Source organism: Oncorhynchus masou, chromosome 19 (genome assembly GCF_036934945.1).
Source record: "Oncorhynchus masou masou isolate Uvic2021 chromosome 19, UVic_Omas_1.1, whole genome shotgun sequence".
Classification (NCBI taxonomy): Eukaryota; Metazoa; Chordata; class Actinopteri; order Salmoniformes; family Salmonidae; genus Oncorhynchus; species Oncorhynchus masou.
The window spans coordinates 20,811,335-20,831,753 of NC_088230.1; the positions used below are offsets into that span (position 1 = coordinate 20,811,335).

At 42.7% G+C, this 20,419-nt stretch overlaps 1 protein-coding gene across 2 annotated transcripts; it reads right to left on the minus strand.

The window, feature by feature from the left end:
* Nucleotides 1-10,484: 10,484 nt before the first annotated feature.
* gnpat (glyceronephosphate O-acyltransferase) lies at nt 10,485-20,385 on the minus strand. Of its 2 annotated transcripts, XM_064925289.1 has the most exons (16): nt 20,230-20,385; nt 19,926-20,114; nt 19,366-19,542; nt 19,051-19,180; nt 18,787-18,914; nt 18,592-18,667; nt 18,065-18,216; nt 17,719-17,849; nt 16,894-17,117; nt 13,910-14,158; nt 13,596-13,675; nt 13,357-13,497; nt 12,827-12,926; nt 12,297-12,390; nt 12,136-12,197; nt 10,485-11,803 (listed from the first exon to the last, which is right to left on the minus strand). In XM_064925289.1, exons 1-16 carry the CDS (start codon nt 20,251-20,253, stop codon nt 11,760-11,762), a joined length of 2,001 nt encoding a protein of 666 aa, XP_064781361.1. In that variant the 5' UTR covers nt 20,254-20,385; the 3' UTR covers nt 10,485-11,759. The 2 variants fall into 2 exon arrangements, with proteins under 2 accessions (XP_064781361.1, XP_064781362.1); XM_064925290.1 differs by lacking the exon at nt 20,230-20,385 and having other exon boundaries at nt 20,041-20,110.
* Nucleotides 20,386-20,419: the final 34 nt, after the last annotated feature.

Genomic DNA, 20,419 nt, shown 5'->3' on the forward strand with positions numbered 1-20,419 from the left:
GTCCAGTGAACAGCAATAGATGAAACAGTGAAGTTGTTACTACGCTAGCAAGCGGAAGACACGGCATTCATAAAGTTAGCAGGCTGGAGATAGCAGAAGTGTCTTCACCGACGCCCGACAAAGGCCGGCTGAGGGCACATCGGATGGAATTACATCGGCAGACCAGACGTAATGGATCACCCGGCTCCGTGTTGACAAAGGGTCCAGGCCAATTGGCAAAAGAGGTATTGTAGCTGGAGTAATTTAGTTTGCTAGCCAGGAGATGCGCCTGGCTCGAGGCTAACTGGTGCTGGCTTCTTGACAACGGCGTTAGCCACTATAGCTACTCGGTAGCAGCTAGCTAGTTGCGATGATCCAATGCAAAGTTCCAGAGCTTACGGCAAGAATCCGTCAATGTAGTGGCTTCTAGTTATGTTAGTGAAGAGTCCAGGAGGCATCAGCTGCGTAGCCGAGTGATCATAGGGTCCACTGAGCAGGCCGGGAGATGGGCCTGGCTCAAAGGCTAGCTTCGGGGCTGGGCCACTCGGTAGCAGCTAGCTAGCTGGGATGATCTGGAGTAATGGTCCAGTAATGGAGTAATCTGGAGTAATGGTGGAGAAAAGCAGTCCGATATTCTTAGGGTTGACATTGCGCTGTGTAGACTGGCGGGTATTATCCAGGGTAAAAGTGGCTGGTGTCTGAGCTAGAGGTAAAGGCCGCTAGCAGTGGCTAACAATGACTAAATAGCTAGTAGCTAATTAGCTGGTTAGCATCTGATGGCTAGCTTCTGATGGAGGTTCTAGCTAAGATCTAAAAAATAGCAGATCCATATCACATTGGGTGAGGCAGGTTGCCGGAATGTATATTTAATTTGAAAATGGAAAAAGAGATTGAAATTTATACAAAAAAAATGAAAAAACACCAAATTTACACGACAAAAACATGTCTGCACTGCTACACCATCTTGGAAAATAAGGTTAAGTGTGCTAAAGTCAATTGATTGGACATGATTTGGAAAGGCACACACCTGTCTATATAAGGTCCCACAGTTGACAGTGCATGTCAGAGCAAAAACCAAGCCATGAGGTCGAAATAATTGTTCGTAGATCTCCCATACAAGATTGTGTCAAGGCTCAGATCTGGGGAATGGTACCAAAACATTTCTGCAGCATTGAAGGTCCCCGAGAACACAGTGGCCTCCATCGTTCTTAAATGGAAGAAGTTTGGAACCACCAAGACTCTTCCTAGAGCTGGCCGCCCGGCCAAACTGAGCAATCGAGGGAGAAGGGCCTTGGTCAGGGAGGTGACCAAGTACCCGATGGTCACTCTGAAAGAGCTCCAGAGTTCCTCTGTGGAGATGGGAGAACCATCCAGAAGATCAACCATCTCTGCAGTACTTGGTTTTTGGTAGAGTGGCCAGACGGAACCCACTCCTCAGTAAAAGGCACACAGACAATAAAGACTCTCAGACAATGAGAAACAAGATTCTCTGGTCTGATGAAACAAAGATTGAACTTTTTGGTCTAAATGACAAGAGTCACTTCTGGAGGAAACCTGGCACCATCCCTACATTGAAGCATGGTGGTGGCAGCATCATGCCGTGAGGATGTTTTTCAGCAGCAGTTACTGGGAGACTAGTCAGGATCGAGGGAAAGTTGAACAGAGCAAAGTACAGAGAGATCCTTGATGAAAGGTTCACCTTCCAACAGGACAACAACCCTAAGCACACAGCCAAGACAACGCAAGAGCGGCTTTGGGACAAGTCTCTGAATGTCCTTGAGTGGCCCACTCAGAGTCCGAACTCGATCAAACATCTCTGGAGAGACCTTAAAATAGCTGTGCAGTGACACTCTCCATCCAACCTGACAGAGCTTGAGAGGATCTGCAGAGAAGAATGGGAGAAACTCCCCAAATACAGGTGTGCCAAGCTTGTAGCGTCATACTCAAGAAAACTCGAAACTGTAATCGCTGCCAAAGTTGCTTCAACAAAGTACTGAGTAAAAGGTTGGAATACTTATGTAAATGTGATATTTATAAAAACCTGTTTTTGCTTTGTTATTATGGGGTATTGTGTGTAGATTGATGAGGGGGGAAAAACAAGTTAATACATTTTAGAATACTTTCTGAATGCACTGTAGCAAAATGAGACGACGAGATACAGGTATGTGACAAGTACATTTGATTTGATGTGAGGCTTAGCTCAGGGACTCAAACCCATCAAGTAGTGTCCCTGTACTACCCATGCGTCTTTAGTAGCCTGTATTTCTACTGCTGCCCCTCACTTCACTGATGACAGAGGCTGACCTCTCAGGGAGGTGAGGCGCCCAGCGCGCTGCTCCACTGCAGTGTTCAGATAACCTTGCCCTGTCATTGCATTCTCCTCTTATCAGAATCTTTTAGCAGCAGCAAATGCAATTTCCCAAGCTCTCCTGGGTGCCTGCTTCAAATCCACCACAGGCAATCTGGAGGTTTGATCTGACATCTTTAAGAGGGACTTGAACCGTACCAGTATTCGTTTAAAAAAAAATCTTCATAACTATTAGTCCAAAACTCAAAACAGATAATCAAAAAGGCAGTTGTTTCATTTTTTATTGACTAAGAACAACACACAAAATCACCTTTTCACTTAATTCAACTTAAATCAGTGATTCATCTAGAAATACATCATTTACTTAACCCAATTACTCTTAATTGATGTTCACCTAACAGTTTGTTAAACCTGTAGATTTAACATGTAAACTGGCTTGTCTAGTACAGATTATGAGAACTACATCATGAAAATAGAAACATAAAAAGTATGATAAATACTTGAATGTACTACTATGATGACGACTACTATGAGTTTACTTCACAGTAAGTGAATTGATCGCATACACAGATTAGCAGATGTTACAGCAGGTGCAGTGACATGCTTATGTTTCTAGTTCCTACAGTGCAGTAATACAATATCAATACAATACATTACCAACACACAAACAATCCAGAATTAAATTGCTGGGGTCTTTTTTGTGGGGGAATTCACACTGCTTTACTAATATTGCATTGGCCAATACACTACTATAATACCAGAATATCTGACATTTATGTAGCAGATACTTTTATCCAAACTGACAAAAATCCACACATTTTGGTATCTGACACCAGTGGGAATCAAACCAACAACTAGTACAGGTACCATGATCTAGTACTAGTACCATGCTCTTATGAACTGAGCCACGTACAAGATCACTACAACACTGTAAAATACAATATGATTACAATACAGGTGGAATATTGATTGCCATCTCCATGAGCGTACCACACTCCTTCAGGCCATGGATGAGGCATGCAAATGATTTCAATTCAGTAATACGTATGTTGGATTTCTACCCCAGGTGCATGATATTTACTGCGATTTCGATGAGAACCTGTAGCCAAATGCTCAAGACAGGCTTCATGCAAACGGGTGCCTGCTAAACATTATGATGCTTTCATTTATTTTAATAAATTACATTGTGAAAGTTGTCTTCAATGATCACACATGGGATAGAAATGATGTAAATGTGATGTTCAGTCAATATTAATGTCTAGTGCAAGTGTATTGCCTATTGTGAAAATGGTGTAATGTAAAGGGACATTTTGAAACATGTATCTGACATTTTTTTATTTTTGGGTTAACTGTTTGTTAGAATAACTAAATGGGTAGATATCATGTTCTGTTTTGGTGATTAAACCAATGTACTTATATTTTGCAGTAAACATATATTTTTGTTCAATGGTTGTGTGGTGAAAGATGTCTACAAACAAAATTAATACACAATGAAAGGCTTTGAATGGAAGACTGGCTGTGCTGCAAGCAATGTTTCTTGTGAAATGCGTGCAGGTGCGCAGCCCCCCAGGACTGCAGCCCAGAAGAAGAATCAGCCAGTGAAGCACGAGATTGAACTTCACTCACCTTCCTAGTTTTAACATGAACTAATTTAACATTATCAATGTTTCCCTTTACTGTGGGAATTGTGATCAAATCAATTAAATATTAGACACTTTCAATGCAACATACAGAAACAAAACGAACTATGCAAGACTTAGTATGCAAAACTAACTATGCAAGAGATTTTGTTGTAGGCAATCGGAGTAGGATTCTATTGCTTTGACAGGTATGACTCAGGCCCATACTACACAGACCGGTGCACCATAACCAATCAGAGGTGCAGTAGGCCTATATACAAATAGACCATTGCCATATATGGATCTGTGCCATTCCCTTTGAACTGGACTGTTTTTACATGAACAGTCGTGAGTAGATGTCTCCCTACATGTTGCTATGTGTGCATATTTGTTCATAACTTTGTTAGTTAGTGAGTTATTAGCCCAGTTATAGATAATTTTTAGTCAGCCATAGTTGAGTGATTGCTTCTTAAAAGAGCACAAAACGTTTACATTTCTAGACATCTTTGAAAAGCTAGTCAGGTAAAGAGCTTTTTCTTTTGTCTAAATTGGCAGTGTTGTATTTTGAGACAGGCTTGAATAAGCTAAGTAGCCAATAGGCAGAGGGTAGCTTAATTTGTCTGATTCTCTAATAATGGTATTGTGAATGGACCATTTCAGGTCATCAGTGATATGCACGCAGAGGAACTTGAAGCTTTTCACCCTCTCCACTACGGCTCCGTCGGTGTGGATGGGGGCGTGCTCTCTGCTGTCTCCTCTTCAGCTCCTTCGTTTTTTTGATGCTGAAGGAGGGATTGTTGTCCTGGCACCACACTGCCAATTCTCTGACCTCCTCCCTGTAGGCTGCCTTGTTGTTGTTGGTACTCAGGCCTACCACTGTTGTGTCGTCAGCAAACTTGATGATTGTTGGAGACGTGTGTGGCCACGCAGTCATGGGTGAAGAGGAAGTACAGGAGGAGGCTGAGCACGCAATTCAGTGGGGCCCCCGTGTTGTGGATCTGCGTGGCGGAGGTGAAGTTGCCTACCTTCACCACCTGAGGTCAGCTCGTCAAGAAGTCCAGGATCCAGTTGCAGAGGGAGGTGTTCAGTGTCAGGGACCTTATCTCAGTGATGAGCTTCGAGAGGACTATGGTGTTGAATGCTGAGCTGTAGTCAATGAACAGTATTTTCACATGGGGAAAAAATAAACACCTAAGTGGGAAAGAGCAGTGTGGAGTGCAATAGAGATTGTGTCATCTGTGGATATGTTGGGGTGGTATGCGAATGGGAGTGGATCCAGGGTGTCTTGAGATGTGGTCCTCTGTAGCTCAGTTGGTAGCGTATGGTGCTTGCAATGCCAGGATAGTGAGTTCGATTCCCACGACAAACCATATGTAAATTATACACACAGTGACTAAGTCGCTTTGTGTAAAAGCATCTGCTAAATGGCATGCGATATTATAATGGTGATGTTGATATGAGCCATGACTAGCCCTTCAAAGCATTTCAGGGCTACATATGTGAGCGTTACAAACACTTCCTACTGAACTGTACATTCATAATTTCAGTGGATTAGTTATAAAGAATTGTTTTTAAAACATTGTAAATATTACTTATTTGCAAAAAAGCCAAATGGAGATATCCAGTGGGGAACACCAAGCGATACCAATCAGGGACCTATTGTAATTGGCTTCCTTTCTCTCCCACATACATCCCCAGTCATTGTCTGGGAGGGAGAATGGAGTCCATGTGAGTCACTCCCCATCAGCCAGCAGTGTACCCCTCAGGCTTTCTGAACACTGATGTTGTCAACTTCATATGTATTCCTCTGCAGACGCGATGCAACGTCAAGTTGGAATGGGAGAAGGACAATTGTCTGCAGTGAGAAGACTTCACTATTTACCCCAGTCTACTGCTAGAATGAATCACTAAAGTTTCTGTGTGGTATCTGTTTAGCCTGTGTTCACTGGAGCAGAAATAGAAGAGCTATATGCACCTGTGTTTTTCTGGCAGGAGGACAGCAAAGTCAATTAAAACAGCCAGAGGTTGTTGGTGGATGGATGTACAAACAAGGAGAAACATGCAGGCCCTATTCAATCAAATAATTCAAATATCACCCATCCTCATGTCTCTCTCATCAGAACCTAATATAACACTGATCCAATTTAGGACTTAGGATGTTTCAAATGAGAGTTGATCAAACCACTATGACAGTGCAGCTCAGAAGGCTGATATCCATATTTTATATATAATCACTCTAATTTACCATAGCATCAGACTGTTATCTTCCTCCCTATACACTCATACAGGCCTCTGGAGACACAAAAAGAGAGGATCAGTGTAATTGTAATTATGAAAACTATTTTGGCAGCCGAGTGCACTCATAAAACGAGAAGGGAAGTTTACCTATCCACTAATTTTAATTAACTAAAGGTTTGCTATTCACTTAATGAAAGGGCTCATTGAGACCCAATGGAACTCATTTTGTCATGCTAATTGGGAAGGCCACAGCCAGCGAGCCTAATGCTGTGTACCCACTAATTTGAATTGTGCTGATCAGCCTGCTGCTTTGTAATTTCATAATTACATTTCCTGTAATGCAGAAATGCACTTGCCTGAGGATACGGCTGGGCAATGCATCATGAACCGACTTTGATTAAATATAGCGAGGGAATATAGGAGGTGGGAGGAGGAAATCCAGCAGAAGTTAACTCCAGTAATGTGCTGCATGTAGCCTACATCCATTGTGCAGGCATTGGAGAGAAGACTTGTTATATAAACTAAACAATCTGAGCATTACCCAACCAATTGACATAATCTCAGTATAGAAAGTTGCTTGCTTTCCTTCTGAGACATATTGAATACAAAAGAGCATTAGATGTCATTTCCTTTCTGTGGCTTATGCACTTAACATATATAACTCCCCGTTGGGCCCAGCAATCTGCATTTTCCAAAGCAGGAAATAGTATAATTACGGGCTTTATTTCTATACCGGGAGATTATTAATCCATAGGTTAGAATGAATATACTCTATTATATTGGGAGTTATGAGTTAAGGAGCACACAGCTAAATGCTGGGCCTTCACAATTATTTATCTTTATTTAACTAGGCAAGTCAGGTAAGAACAAATTCTTATTTTCAATGACGGCCTAGGAACAGTGGGTTAACTGCCTTGTTCAGGGGCAGAACGACAGATTTTTACCTTGTCTGCTCGGGGATTCGATCCCTGAGCTTTTGGTTAGAAATCCAAAGCTCGAACCACTAAGCTACCTGCCTTCCCATTGAATAGATTACCTTTCCACATCTTGTACCTTCATCAATGTCTCTCTGTACTGCAAAGGAAATAACAAATTGAGAGGATGTTCTTTGACAATAATGACATCCAGGGGGTACAGAGAACGAGACAAGCCCACAGACACGGAGAAGTCGGCACTTTCTAATGAAGTGTAGATAACGGCATACTTTCACTGCATATTGAATGGACCTGATAAATGCAACCTGCTGCATATAAGGCCTTGTATTTATATGAAATATGGCATATGAAAAGGAAAATAGCTAAAGACAACACTTAGTTTCAATACAATATACAGATACTATAGCATTACAAAAACATAGAATGGATAAACATTCTCTATGTCATCATTCCCCACATATTCACGGCAGATGCTTTATACTTTGAGTACAACTTTGTTTAACTCATCTGCATCAGGCCCAGGTGGGTGTGAAGGTGTTGCAGGAACACAATATGGCAGATCCATTAGTTTACCAAATACTTTTTTTCCCTTTATAAATGTGTACTTTGAGGATCATGACAAAAATAAAGAGAGCTTGATTGCTCTCGGAGGGGTTCCGGCTCACCACTTCAATTAGATTGTATTGAGTTGTATTTTCTCCAGGCTGTCACTTCATTGCGGTCGCCTTCTGAGGAGTATTATGTCTTTTCCCGTCAAACTTGCATCTCCAGAAATTCCACAGAACCGAGACACTGCTCTGAGAGGGGAGTAGGGAAGCAGAGGGCGGTGTAAGAACTGACTGCTAATGGACTCACTCCCTGGTGAAAGTTAAAACAATGTGTTCAACAACGTGGGACATTCTCACTTGGCAGACATTTCGAATTAGACTCCTAACACGCAGGGGCAGGGGGCTGGCTCTCAGAGGAGCGTGGGGGGGTGGCATGTCTCTCTGCCATGTCAAGAACTCCGCTCTCTACTTAATGATGTCACTGACTGTGTGTCATGAAGCAACATGTTTTGTCTTTTGAGTCTTCAAACAACTACTCCCAGTCTCTGCTGCTCCAAACAAGGTATGAGATAACATAGGAAGGCTGAATCAAATGGTTTTCTGAACTGCAAAGCATTGTCATATATTGTCATACAGTGCATTTGTTAAGTATTCTGACCACTTCCCTTTTCCACATTTTGTTACATTACAAACTTATTCAAAAATGTATTATTGTTTTTTTTTTTAAATCATCATCAATCTACACACAATACCCCATAATGGCAAAGCGAAAACACTATTCACACCCCTTGCTGAGCCTCGAAATTGAGCTCAGGTGCATCCTGTTTCTATTGGTCATCCTTGAGATGTTTCTAAAACTTGATTGAAATGCACCTGTGGTAAACTCAATTAATTGGACATGATTTGGAAAAGTACACACCTGTCTATATAAGGTCCCAAAGTTGACAGTGCATGTCAGATCAAAAACCAAGCCATGAGGTCGAAGGAATTGTCCATAGAGCTCAGAGACAGGATTGTGTTGAGGCACAGATTTAGGGAAGGGTACCAAAACATTTCTGCAGCATTAAAAGGTCCTCAAGAGCACAGTGGCCTCCATCATTCTTAAATGGAAGAAGTTTGAAACCACCAAGACTCTTCCTAGAGCTGGCCGCACTGCCAAACTGAGCAATTGGGGTAGAAGAGCCTTAGTCAGGGAGGTTACCAAGAACCTGATGGTCATTCTGACAGAGCTCCAGAATTCCTCGATGGAGATGGAGAACCTTTCAGAAGGACAACCATCTCTGCAGCACTCAATCATTCAGGCCTCTCTAGTAGAATGGCCAGACGAAAGCCACTCGACAGCCCGCTTGGAGTTTGCCAAAAAGGCACCTAAAGGACTCTCAGACCATGAGAAACCAGATTCTCTGGTCTGATGAAACCAAGATTGAACTCTTTGGCATGAATGCCAAGCGTCACATCTGGAGGAAGCCTGGCACCATCCCTACAGTGAAACATGATGGTGGCAGCATCATGCTGTGGGGATGTTTTTCAGCGGCAGGGACTGGGAGACTAGTCAAGATCGAGGGAAGATGAACAGAGCAGAGTACAGAGAGATCCTTGATGAAAACTTTCTCCAGAGTGCTCAGGACCTCAAAGTGGGGCAAAGGTTCACCTTCCAACAGGACAACGACCCTAAGCACACAGCCAAGACAACGAAGGAGTGGCTTCGGGACAAGTCTCTGAATGTCCTTGAGTGGCCCAGCCAGAGCCCGATCGCGCATCTCTGGAGACCTGAAATTGGCTGTGCAGCGACACCCCCCATCCAACCTGACAGAGCTTGAGAGGATCTGTAGAGAAGATACAAGTGTGCCAAGCTTGCAGCATCATACCCAAGAAGACTCACGGCTGTAATCCCTGCCAAACAAAGGTGCTTCAACAAAGTACTGAGTAAAGAATCTGAATACTTGTAAAAATGTGATATTTCTGCTTTTATTTTTCATACATCTTGAAAATGTATAAAAACCTGTTTTGATTTGTCATTATGGGGTATTGTATGTAGATTGATGAGGGGAAAAAACAATTCAATACATTTTATATTAAAGCTGTAACATAACAAAATGTGGAAAAAGTGAAGGGGTCTGAATACTTTCCAAATGCACTGTATATGTTCAGGTGGGTATTACGCCACGATGCAAATTGCCAAGGCTAATGGTGTTTGTATTTAGGCAGGATGTATTCAAGGAAATTAATGAAATCAGACTGTCCAAGGTTAACTACTAGGCATCAACCCATTTCAGCGACTATATCTCACATTCATGATAAGGCCACAACTCCCAGTAGCACACAGAGTAATAGGAAAAGCAAAGATGGGTGTTAAAAACATTTTTATTTTTTAACTGCACTTCCATAGATGGGAAAACCCACCTGACTGGCCTAACCTGTTTTCCACAGAGCCCCAGCAGCAGCACTTCAGTTGAACAGAGTTAATCTGGTTCATGCCCCTTAAATAAAGCATGTCATGAGAAAAAAAATCTAAGTGCTGATATAGCTGTTAAAAGAGCTCAGAGGCCTGGATTGAGAAGGTAAATAGAGTGTGGTGACTTTAGAGAACCCAACAGTATGTCAGACAAAAATTGATGGAAGCTAGGGGATTTGCTGGCTGTATTATCTTACTCAGCAGCATGACCACAAAACAACATGATGGAAAATACATCCCTGATATGACACGTCCATCCACATTACTTCCCTAGAAATCGACAACCTACAGCATTTCATAGAAGAGGAGCAAGCCTGCCATCTATAGGAAGGTCATAAACATTCCTGCCAATAGATAACCACAACATTCCACTAGTCCTCAGAACAGTCAGACCATCTACCATTATTTCAAATTCTTTATTCTGCCTGTAGATTTACTTCAAAAAGCATCATTGATCACAGTTAACTGCCACACACTGTCATATAGTTAAATGTTACATTACTGCAACAGTAGTCATTAATGCTAGAACAACATTAATTCCACATCAAAAACACATACACATTGCACCCTACTGTACATGACAGAATGGTAGGGTAACATAGACATGTATACTTTGGCAGGAGACCAGCAGTAAAAGCATCTGCTGCACTTGGTAACAGAGATCATGGTCACATTCTTCATGTTTTTGTCAAATCCGCATTGTAAACAGTCATATCAAAACAGTTCAGAAACATACTTCGGTCACAATAAACAAACCAGGAAGTATAGGAAAGGAGAGATTACGGAAAATCCTCAGTGGTCAGGTTACCTTTGTGATCTTAGGTCTTAAGATCTAACTGAGTATTCCACAATAGTCATCATATATCAGAGTAACAATGGTGCAGTTGGATATGTAGCGCTGCACATGTGTATAAAACAGATGTAAACAACATATGGCTCTCATGTTGGGATATTATACCATCAGCATATCTGATGAAATCCCAAACTCTTTGGCTTTGATCATGAGAGGGGGTGTTTCTACTCCAAATCTGTTTTTATGATATAATAAAATATAGTAAATACAATTTCTTATCTACCCAGTGTTAACGTTGCATAAATAGGCTGGTATCCTCAATTCGGTCTGTAAACAACATGATGCGACCCCATTTTTGTAACAATGATTTCTCTGAAAAACACACAAAGGCAACGATCCCAGAGGAGGAGAAAGGGAGAGGTCCACACCAACACAAACACAATACAAACACTAACAGACTACACAAGCAGCAATACCACATCAGGCGCCATAACACCAAAATAACAAATGAAGAAGATATGAATGAGTCCAAGCAGTGTTAGAAAACAAACGGGATTGCACAAAACGTGTTAATTAAAATGGTTACTATTTAAATTACTTTGGCAACCTCGGAAATGTAAAACGTCTCTAGACAGACACGTAGTTAGTGTGAGCGAAGATCTAAAAGAAGTATTTTGGTGTTATTTGTCATATAAAATTTTTGAAGAGCGTGTGTGTGTGAAAACAGTGTCCCAGATGGCAAACCAGTGAAGTTCCTTTAAAAAAAACTATGACAAACAACCTTTGTAGTCAGCAAAGCTATGCTCTCCTGGAAAATTTGGCATTATGGTAATGTAGGCAGAGTTTACTCTCCAGAGTTTTCATTGGCCCGCGAAGTGAGTGAACTACAGTCGAGCGAGGAGAGCTTTCTGAGTGGGAAGTTTGCCTCCTGAAGAGAGTAAAAACAAAATCAACCATCAGGACTGTGTAATGGAACATCCACTATAGGCTAGCTGTCATGTATGTGCCACATCATCCAAACTGGGTCATGACAACTGCTGTAACAAAAATTGTAAGTAGGCCAGCCCTCAGTACCTGATGCAGCCATTTGAAATGAAACAGCACTACACAAGCCTGTGTGACTTAAATAGAATTAAATATACCATCATCTTATATAACTTGGTGTCAACCCATCTCGATACAGATCTCCTGCTACAGCAACAAGAGAGAAACTTGGGCTGATCTGAGTTTGATTGATATGACTGATCATTCTATTCTTACCCAGTATATCGTCTATAGAGTTCACAGCCATCTTGTTCACTATGAGAGTGACTTGATCAGCTCTGAAATTAAAGAACAAAGTATTCACAGTGAGAACAAACATTCCCACAGCAAAATGGGACTTCACAACCCAGATATAGGAGTAGTTGAACTGGACTTACACTTTGACCTTTCTTACAGCATCCATACGCAGCAAAGCGGCAAGAGCATTCTTCTGCATGTCTGACGATAGCACCTCATAGCACCTCAGGTTTCCTGTGAAAACACACAACACAGAATGCTCACTTCTGAGAGTTGGCAGTAGCATCTAAAGCCACTAGATGGCAGTTTTCATTGTGTCATATAAACCAAGAGCAAGGGTGTAGACATGAAGCTGCCCACTGGGCACACACTGGTTGAATCAACGTCGTTTCCACGGCATTTCAATGAAATTACGTTGAACCAATGTGTAATAGACAGATGTCCAGCTAAACCTACCCGCTGGGCACAGGCGTGGACATAAAGCTATGGTTATGACTAGGGTTAGTGGATAGTAAGTTAAAATGTTGTTGACAGACAGCTGAACATCTACAAACCATGGGACTAACCAAATAAAAGTATGCTGTTCCACTTGGCTGTAAACTAAATGTGTTATCCTATTGACTGAACCCAGACCACACTCAAAACATTTCAGAGAGTGAAGTGAAGGCACCTGCTAGGATGAGTTTGACAGCGAAGCTGCGGACAGCAGGGATGTACTGCTTCTCTGTCAGGCCCTCACTGGCCTCCTCACAGAGGTACCGACACACCACCTAGATGAGGCACACACACAAGAATTCAACACCAGTCAACTCAAACACAGCCACTGAAGACCACGGAGTGGAACTATCCAAAGGAATGTGCAGTGCTGATTTGTGGACACCCATCAAGTAACACCATAACGTGACAGTGCTCTGGTTATAGAGCTCCCTCTACTGGAGACCGGTCATGAAAATTCATATTTCACTGAGGATTCTCCTGCAAGACAGTTGCCACTGTAAAGAAACATGACAACTTTTGGGAACTCCAATGTCCACAATAATGCAAAATCATCAGGCCACTGTAAAAGTCTCGAGTGCTTTGAGTAAAATAAAGGAAAGGGTTTTAAGTTATGATAAAGTAATAAAGCTACTATAAAGCTATCAGGAAGTATCATGCTCAGATAAAAGGTTTACATTAGTGCTAGACTGAGGGCCAGTGTACCTGGTAGCCTTGTAGGAATGGTTCCAGCAGGCCATTGAAGAAGGAGAGGGTGGGCTGACCTATGTCTGTCATCACTATGTCCTGCTGCAGCATCTGGACAGCACCAGTCTTCACCAGCAGGTAACACGCCTCCTCAAAGTCCTGTATGGATATTCACCATAGGAATAAGTGCATAACTAAGAACTTACTATGATTTTAAATTCTTTCAAATGATTTGTCACTGTGCATTTAAGTATTACCTGGACAGTGTCCCCAGGACAGAGGATGAAGTCATTGGAGAACATGTCCCAAAGGAAGCTGTAGCAGTTGTACACTTCATCTGAAAGACACACATTCAAAAACCTCCGCCATGTATACTAGCTAGCACCCTATTGGGACAACATAAAAGCAGGAATATTGAGTGGAAACTTAAACTGGGGCTATATACTATATTTCAACCCTAAGAAATGTGTTCTAATAAGCATTTTTGAGTCTATGAAGCACTATATAAAACCCATGAATGTACTATTATTATTAAATGAGATCAGAGTTGGCCTACAGCCAAGCCACTCACTCTTCTTAGAGGAGGCTGCAGTGTGCATGGCCACAGCCAGCATGGCGGGCCGGAGGAACACGTGAAGGACCTGGTTCCTGTAGGAGGCACAGGAGAGCACGCTGACGGCTCTGTTAAAGAGAGCCTCCTCTGGGGTCACCGGGCCCAGGGGCTCCCCTACCACCAGACTAACCCGGCCCCCTGAGACACACGCCAAGCCCCTGTGGAGAGCCAGGCTGGACGACACCACCTTCGCTGTGGGAGCATGGTCTGGAGGAGCAAGAGAAAAGAAAAAGAAACAAAGAGTGAGACAGAGAAAAGAGAAGGAAGTAACAAGGTGACGAGGCCCAGCAGTGAGCTCTGTCTAGACGGCACACGCAGGGTGTCTGAGATGATCCTTCAGATCCTGTCACAACATCAGTGACTCATTAAGGATGGCAGGGGAAATCCCCAGAGCAGTGACAAGGGACTGATGTCTGAGGCCTGGAAGGGCCATGAGAGCATCATCTGGGTGTAGTTAGCAAGCCCAGAGGTTCACACAGAGCTAATTATAAAGCTAGATCAGTCGCTCATACTCAAACATGTATTCTTTTGACATCAAAGGGAACTGGATATCAAACATCATATCGCATCAGGAGCAGTGGGTGTGATAAATATTATAGGGCCTGTCAAAGTCAGTGAGTGAACAGATTCTGCACTTTCAGGTAGAGAATGTTTTTTGGGCTCATGAAACACTTTTGTCCAAGAAAGACCTCGGCGAGGAAATAGTTTTTTTTCACTAGGTCAATTCCAATACGACCATACCGCAATCAACCCCTGATTACATGTGGGGCAGTACATTTAAAAATGAATTATATATATATATATATATTTAAAAAAAATAGAATTACCTTTGATTAAATTCCAATGCAATAAGTATGACATTCACTTGTTGCTTGGAGGTGAACCAAATGTGCTGCATTTATATTTGGCCAGCAACATACCACTGTGCATCCCACTGCTGGCTTGCCTCTGAAGCTAAGCAGGATAGGTCCCCAGATGGGATATCAGATGCTGCTGAAAGTGGTGTTGGAGGGCCAGTAGGATTTGTTTGTTTTTTATTTCAACATTATTGAACTAGGCAAGTCAGTTAATAACAAATTCTTATTTACAATGACGGCCTAAGAACCGTGGGTTAACTGCCTTGTTCATGGTCAGAATGACAGAAGTAAACCTTGTCAGCTCGGGGATTAGAACTTGCAACCTTTCTGTTACTGGCCAAACGCTCTAACCACTGGGCTACCTGCTGCCCCTACAAGAAACACTAGGAAGCACTCTTTCCTCTGGTCAAAAAATAAACACAGCAAAAAAAGAAACGTCCTCTCACTGTCAACTGCGTTTATTTTCAGCACACTTAACATGTGTAAATATTTGTATGAACATAACACGATTCAACAACAGACATGTGTCCCTGAACAAAGGAGGGGTCAAAATCAAAAGTAACAGTCAGTATCTGGTGTGGCCACCAGCTACATTAAGTACTGCAGTGCATCTCCTCCTCATGGACTGCACCAGATTTACCAGTTCTTGATGTGAGATGTTAGTCCACTCTTCCACCAAGGCACCTGCAAGTTCCCGGACATTTATGGGGGGAAATGGCCCTAGCCCTCACCCTCCGATCGAACAGGTCCCAGACGTGCTCAATAGGATTGAGATCCGGGCTCTTCGCTTGCCATTGGCAGAACACCGACATTCCTGACATTCCTGACTTGCAGTAAATCACTCACAGAACGATCCCGCTCCCGAGTATAGGCCTCGGTGTAACGCTCATTCCTTCGACGATAAATGCAAAGCCAACCGTCGACCCTAGTGAGACAAAACCACAACTCGTCAGTGAAGAGCACTTTTTGCCAGGCCTGTCTGGTCCAGCGACGGTGGGTTTGTGCCCATAGGCAACGTTGTTGCCGATGATGTCTGGTGAGGACCTGCCTTACAACAGGCCTACAAGCCCTCAGTCCATCCTCTCTCAGCCTATTGCGGACAGTCTGAGCACTGATGGAGGGATTGTGCGTTCCTGGTGTAACTCAGGCAGTTGTTGTTGCCATCCTGTACCTGTCCCGCAGGTGTGATGTTCGGATGTACCGATCCTGTGCAGGTGTTGTTACACGTGGTCTGTCACTGCGAGGACAATCAGCTGTCCGTCCTGTCTCCCTATAGCACTGTCTTAGGCGTCTCACAGTACGGACATGGCCACATCTGCAGTCCTCATGCCTCCTTGCAGCATGCCTAAGGCACGTTCACGCAGATGATCAGGGACCCTGGGCATCTTTCTTTTGGTGTTTTTCAGAGTCAGTAGAAAGGCCTCTTTGGTGTCCTAAGTTTCCATAACTGTGACCATAATTGCCTACCATCTGTAAGCTGTTAGTGTCTTAATGACTGTTCCACAGGTGCATGTTCATTAATCGTTTATGGTTCATTGAACATACATGGGAAACAGTGTTTAAACCCTTTACAATGAAGATCTGTGAAGTTATTTAGATTTTTACAAATTATCTTTAAAAAGACAGGGTCCTGAAAAAGTGACATTTTTGTTGTTGTTGCTGAGTTTATATATCCCAATACCCCAAAGCGGTGATTGGGGACATGTCCCTGTGTAAGGTGCTGTTAAACGGGTCTCGTGAGTAGCGGTGTTAACCCCGGAGTCCTGGCTATATTCCCAATCTGGGCACTTAATCATCACCAGCTTCCAATTGGCTTATTCTTCTCCCCTGTGACTATTCCCCAGGTCGTTGCTGTAAATGATCATGTGTTCTCAGTCAATTTACCTGGTAAAATAAGGTTTAAATAAATATTTAGGCCAAGTTGCGCTGAGGCTACAAAAAAACACTAAGCAACAGCATCAAAGAACTTACTGTATAATTTGAGGTCAACAAGAGAGTTAAAGCACAATCAATGGTGTGTTAAAGTTAAAAGTAAGAGTTACACTGGGATCAATGTGCATTGCCTATGGCTGGTGTGGATCCTACCAGGCCAGTCCAGGAACGCAGCATAAGACAGGGCTAGGCCTCGGAGCCAGACGGTCTGCTCTGTTAGCACAGACAGCTCCAGGCCTTCCAGATTCTGCAGGAGGAGGGAGGCCATCAAGACCCAGGGCTTCAGCACCATGTTGTCCTCCTGCAGACGCACTATCCTGTAGGCAGTGTCATTCACAAATGACTGTGTCTCCTCCATGGGCTTCCTAGGGATGTGTCTGTAACAGGATAAGACTCCAGTGATTACTGAAGAACATGACTAACCATCTCAAATTAAAACAGGGTCTCAACTGAATTGTATTAATTTTTTAATCTCAGAAAAAAAAGCCACTTAAGTATTAGCTAGTGGGGAGAGTTATGAGTCAGGGATTAACATTGAAGTCTGAAAGGCACTTGCCCATCAGGCATGTCAGGAATATTTTTTGGTTGCCTGAAGATCAAAAAAGTACATTTGCTATTTACATGCAAAAGTGCCATATATGGCCTGCCTTTCACCTACACATCAGAAAGATCAGTACTGGAGTTTTGTATCTTTGTTGTTATCATTTTTGTTTTTTAAATCAGAGCAGTCGCAACATGGCCGATTGCCAAATTACACAAATTGACTGTTTTTGACTTAACATTGGGGACGAACTAGAAATATACGTTTTAGTGGAAATCTTCGCAGTTTGGTTGTTTTTTTAAAACCTGCCCAATAGGGCAACATACAAGCAGGCTCAATTTATTCCCCAGGGATTAAGGCAACACTTAATGTCAATCCGTGTGAGCTATTGTAAGTTATTAGTGTAAGGTTTACCATAAATAGACAGCACAATGTACCTTGGGAAAAGGTTGTACGTAGAGCGGTTGACCTTGCCCTGGGCCAGACTCCGTACTGACACTGGTTGGCCAAAGTACACATGAATGCTGCCATAGTCTTCACTGAGGATTCTCCTAGCTTTCAACAGTCCCTGAAAGGCAAAATAGCAGCCTATGTTTGAATGTCAATATGCAATTGCCTGGCATTGTGCTGTGTTAACACAGGTGCATGATATCAACTAAGTGAGGTGAGATATCAATAGCAGGAAGTTATTTTCAATCAATACTGAAAAACCGATGAAATCAAGTGAATGTCTAATCCGATCCATCAATACAGTACAGGACTAGGCACATAGTAGAGACTCACAGAGGTGGACTCCTTAGGCTTGGGCACTCCCAGGAGCTCCCTGGCATAGAGAGATTCCTCTAGTATCCTCTCATAACTGATGCTGACAGGCACTAGGTTGACATCAAACACTTCTCCTTTGAAGAATGGTTCAATCACGATATTCAGTAATCCTGAAATTATGAGAGCCATGGTCCAAAATGATTACAGTGGATTGGTTTCTCATACATCTGCAGACAAGAGCATTGTATTGTTTTGAAATAATGCCACTGCAAAAAATGACATTTATTGGGGTCAATTCTGGCACCTCTCCCTGGGTATATAACAGAAATCTGGCAATGGTAGCAGAAAAGCTACTTCTTGTCACCTAGAGTTTTTTTGCTGAAAGAAGAAAATGTCATAAAACAAAACACTTAAATGCTACAGACTACACAGCAAATGCAGAGCTCAGCAATAAGCTCAATCAAAAGCAAGGAGCCAAGTCAGATATATGAAAATAAGGATTTTGGTCAAGTCTCCAATTGAAAACGAAATGGATGTTTATTTACCTAATTTAGGGGTGAGGGACTTGCATGTTCGGCTTCTTGTACCCTCTAAGAAGAACTCAATAGGTGCAAATCCATTCTAAAGATCAGATTCAGAGATCGACAGACATACAAATTAAACACTCAGCACTTGCTCTGTTACAGCAACAAAGCACAATAAAAGGACAGCAGAACAGAACAGTAGGTCATTGTACATACCCTCAGCATGGTCTTCACATACTCTGAGAACACAGCCCAGTACAGCTTGTCTCCTCCAAACGAGCGCCGGATAAAGAACGCTCCCGACATCCGGAGCATCTCACCAACAAACTTCATCCCCATGAAATCTAGATCACACAATAATATCCTCAATACTAAGGCAAGCAACAACAACAACAGAAACGGCCAAACAAAAGATAAAAGAACAAAGGAGAGAGTGTCTTTACACAGAGTGTTCAGAGAGACATTGGAGCAAATGCTTACCCATGCCTGCAGCGATGACAGGCAGGGCGAGGTCATAGGTGTATAGGATGTAGGACATCAACAGGAAGTCCATGTAACTACGGTGACTGGGGAGCAACACCACCGGATGCTCCTGGATGGCCTGTTGGAGCTGGGGAAATTAAGAATGTGTGGATATGAATTAACTTGTTAATGGGACAAATAGTTAATATCCCATATGTCCCATGCTCCTTAATCTACTACTTTGCATTACATTTCCAACATAACTCAGAATCAGAATGCTATTTGATGAGGAAGTGAGCTACTGTTTTTTATTGTCAGACTCGGGACACTCACTCTCTGGATGCCCTCCTCGTTGACACAGACATGTTGGAAGAGGGTTTTGAAGGCCTTACTAAGGGCGAAGGCAAAGAAGCGGACGGTACTGATCTGGAGCCGGTGGGCCATCTCCTCCAGAATGACAGAGGCCTCTTCTTGGATGATGTCAGGGGCCTCGCCAGACTCTTGTGACACCTGGACATGATCATCAACCAGAAGGCAGGGGTCATGAATAATACATGTCTTGCCATATCCCTAAAGACAGTTTCAGAGTATGTTGTCAATACATTCGTCATTGGTAGCCAAACAAGTTTAAACACTGAAGGGATGGAATTAACCCTTTAGGTGACAAAGTCATGCAGGATAACCCTGCATGCATGCAAAGCAATGTCAGTTACATTCATGCACACATTGTATCAACACATTTTGTAATCTACATGAACCTAAAATTGTGGTTCAGAGGGATGCGATTTCACTGTGGTGTGAGGCACAATAGAAGAGCTGAGATGTAACACTTGACAACCTATAACAACCAATGACAAACGTTGCACATGCGGGCTATGGCACTGATTACCTACTTGATTAATGACATAGTGTAGCTGATCAGATTGGAGAACGATATTCTTGAGCATGTTTGCTTTGCAGGGAGTGACTCCCTTATAAAGAACCGGTGCATAGCACCTCAACGCGTACTTCAAGTCGCTGGAGTTCCTCCTCTCTTCTAAAATGTCTTCAAAGCCATCTCTCTTTAGCATTGGGTCCCTTTGCTGTAACGTTACAAACACAAGAATGTTAAGACAGCTGGCACAAACAGTTGACATTTAGCTCAAGTGTCAAACATGTTGGTGGGTGGGGCAAGCTAGCAATGTATAGCCTACGTACCGAATAAAGAGTTTTTGATGCCATTCCTTAGCAGGTATCATAAAAACATAGATGCTGCTTTGGCTGAAGAATCGTCAGCAGAGATTTAAGCTAGATATATATGTTTGACTCGCTGGATAATTCCCTGCTGTGAATGGCTACTTCCTTGTTTGTACATTAAACTACGGTGGCCAAGATACGACATCCTGAT

Excerpts from the sequence above, each read along its gene's own strand:
- gnpat (XM_064925289.1), bottom strand. The coding sequence starts at position 20,253 with ATGGCATCAAAAACTCTTTATTCG. Across the intron at positions 17,118-17,718 it reads ACGTACAACCTTTTCCCAAG|ACACATCCCTAGGAAGCCCA; the intron begins GTACATTGTGCT and ends ATCCTGTTACAG. Across the intron at positions 14,159-16,893 it reads TGCGTTCCTGGACTGGCCTG|ACCATGCTCCCACAGCGAAG; the intron begins GTAGGATCCACA and ends TTGCTCCTCCAG.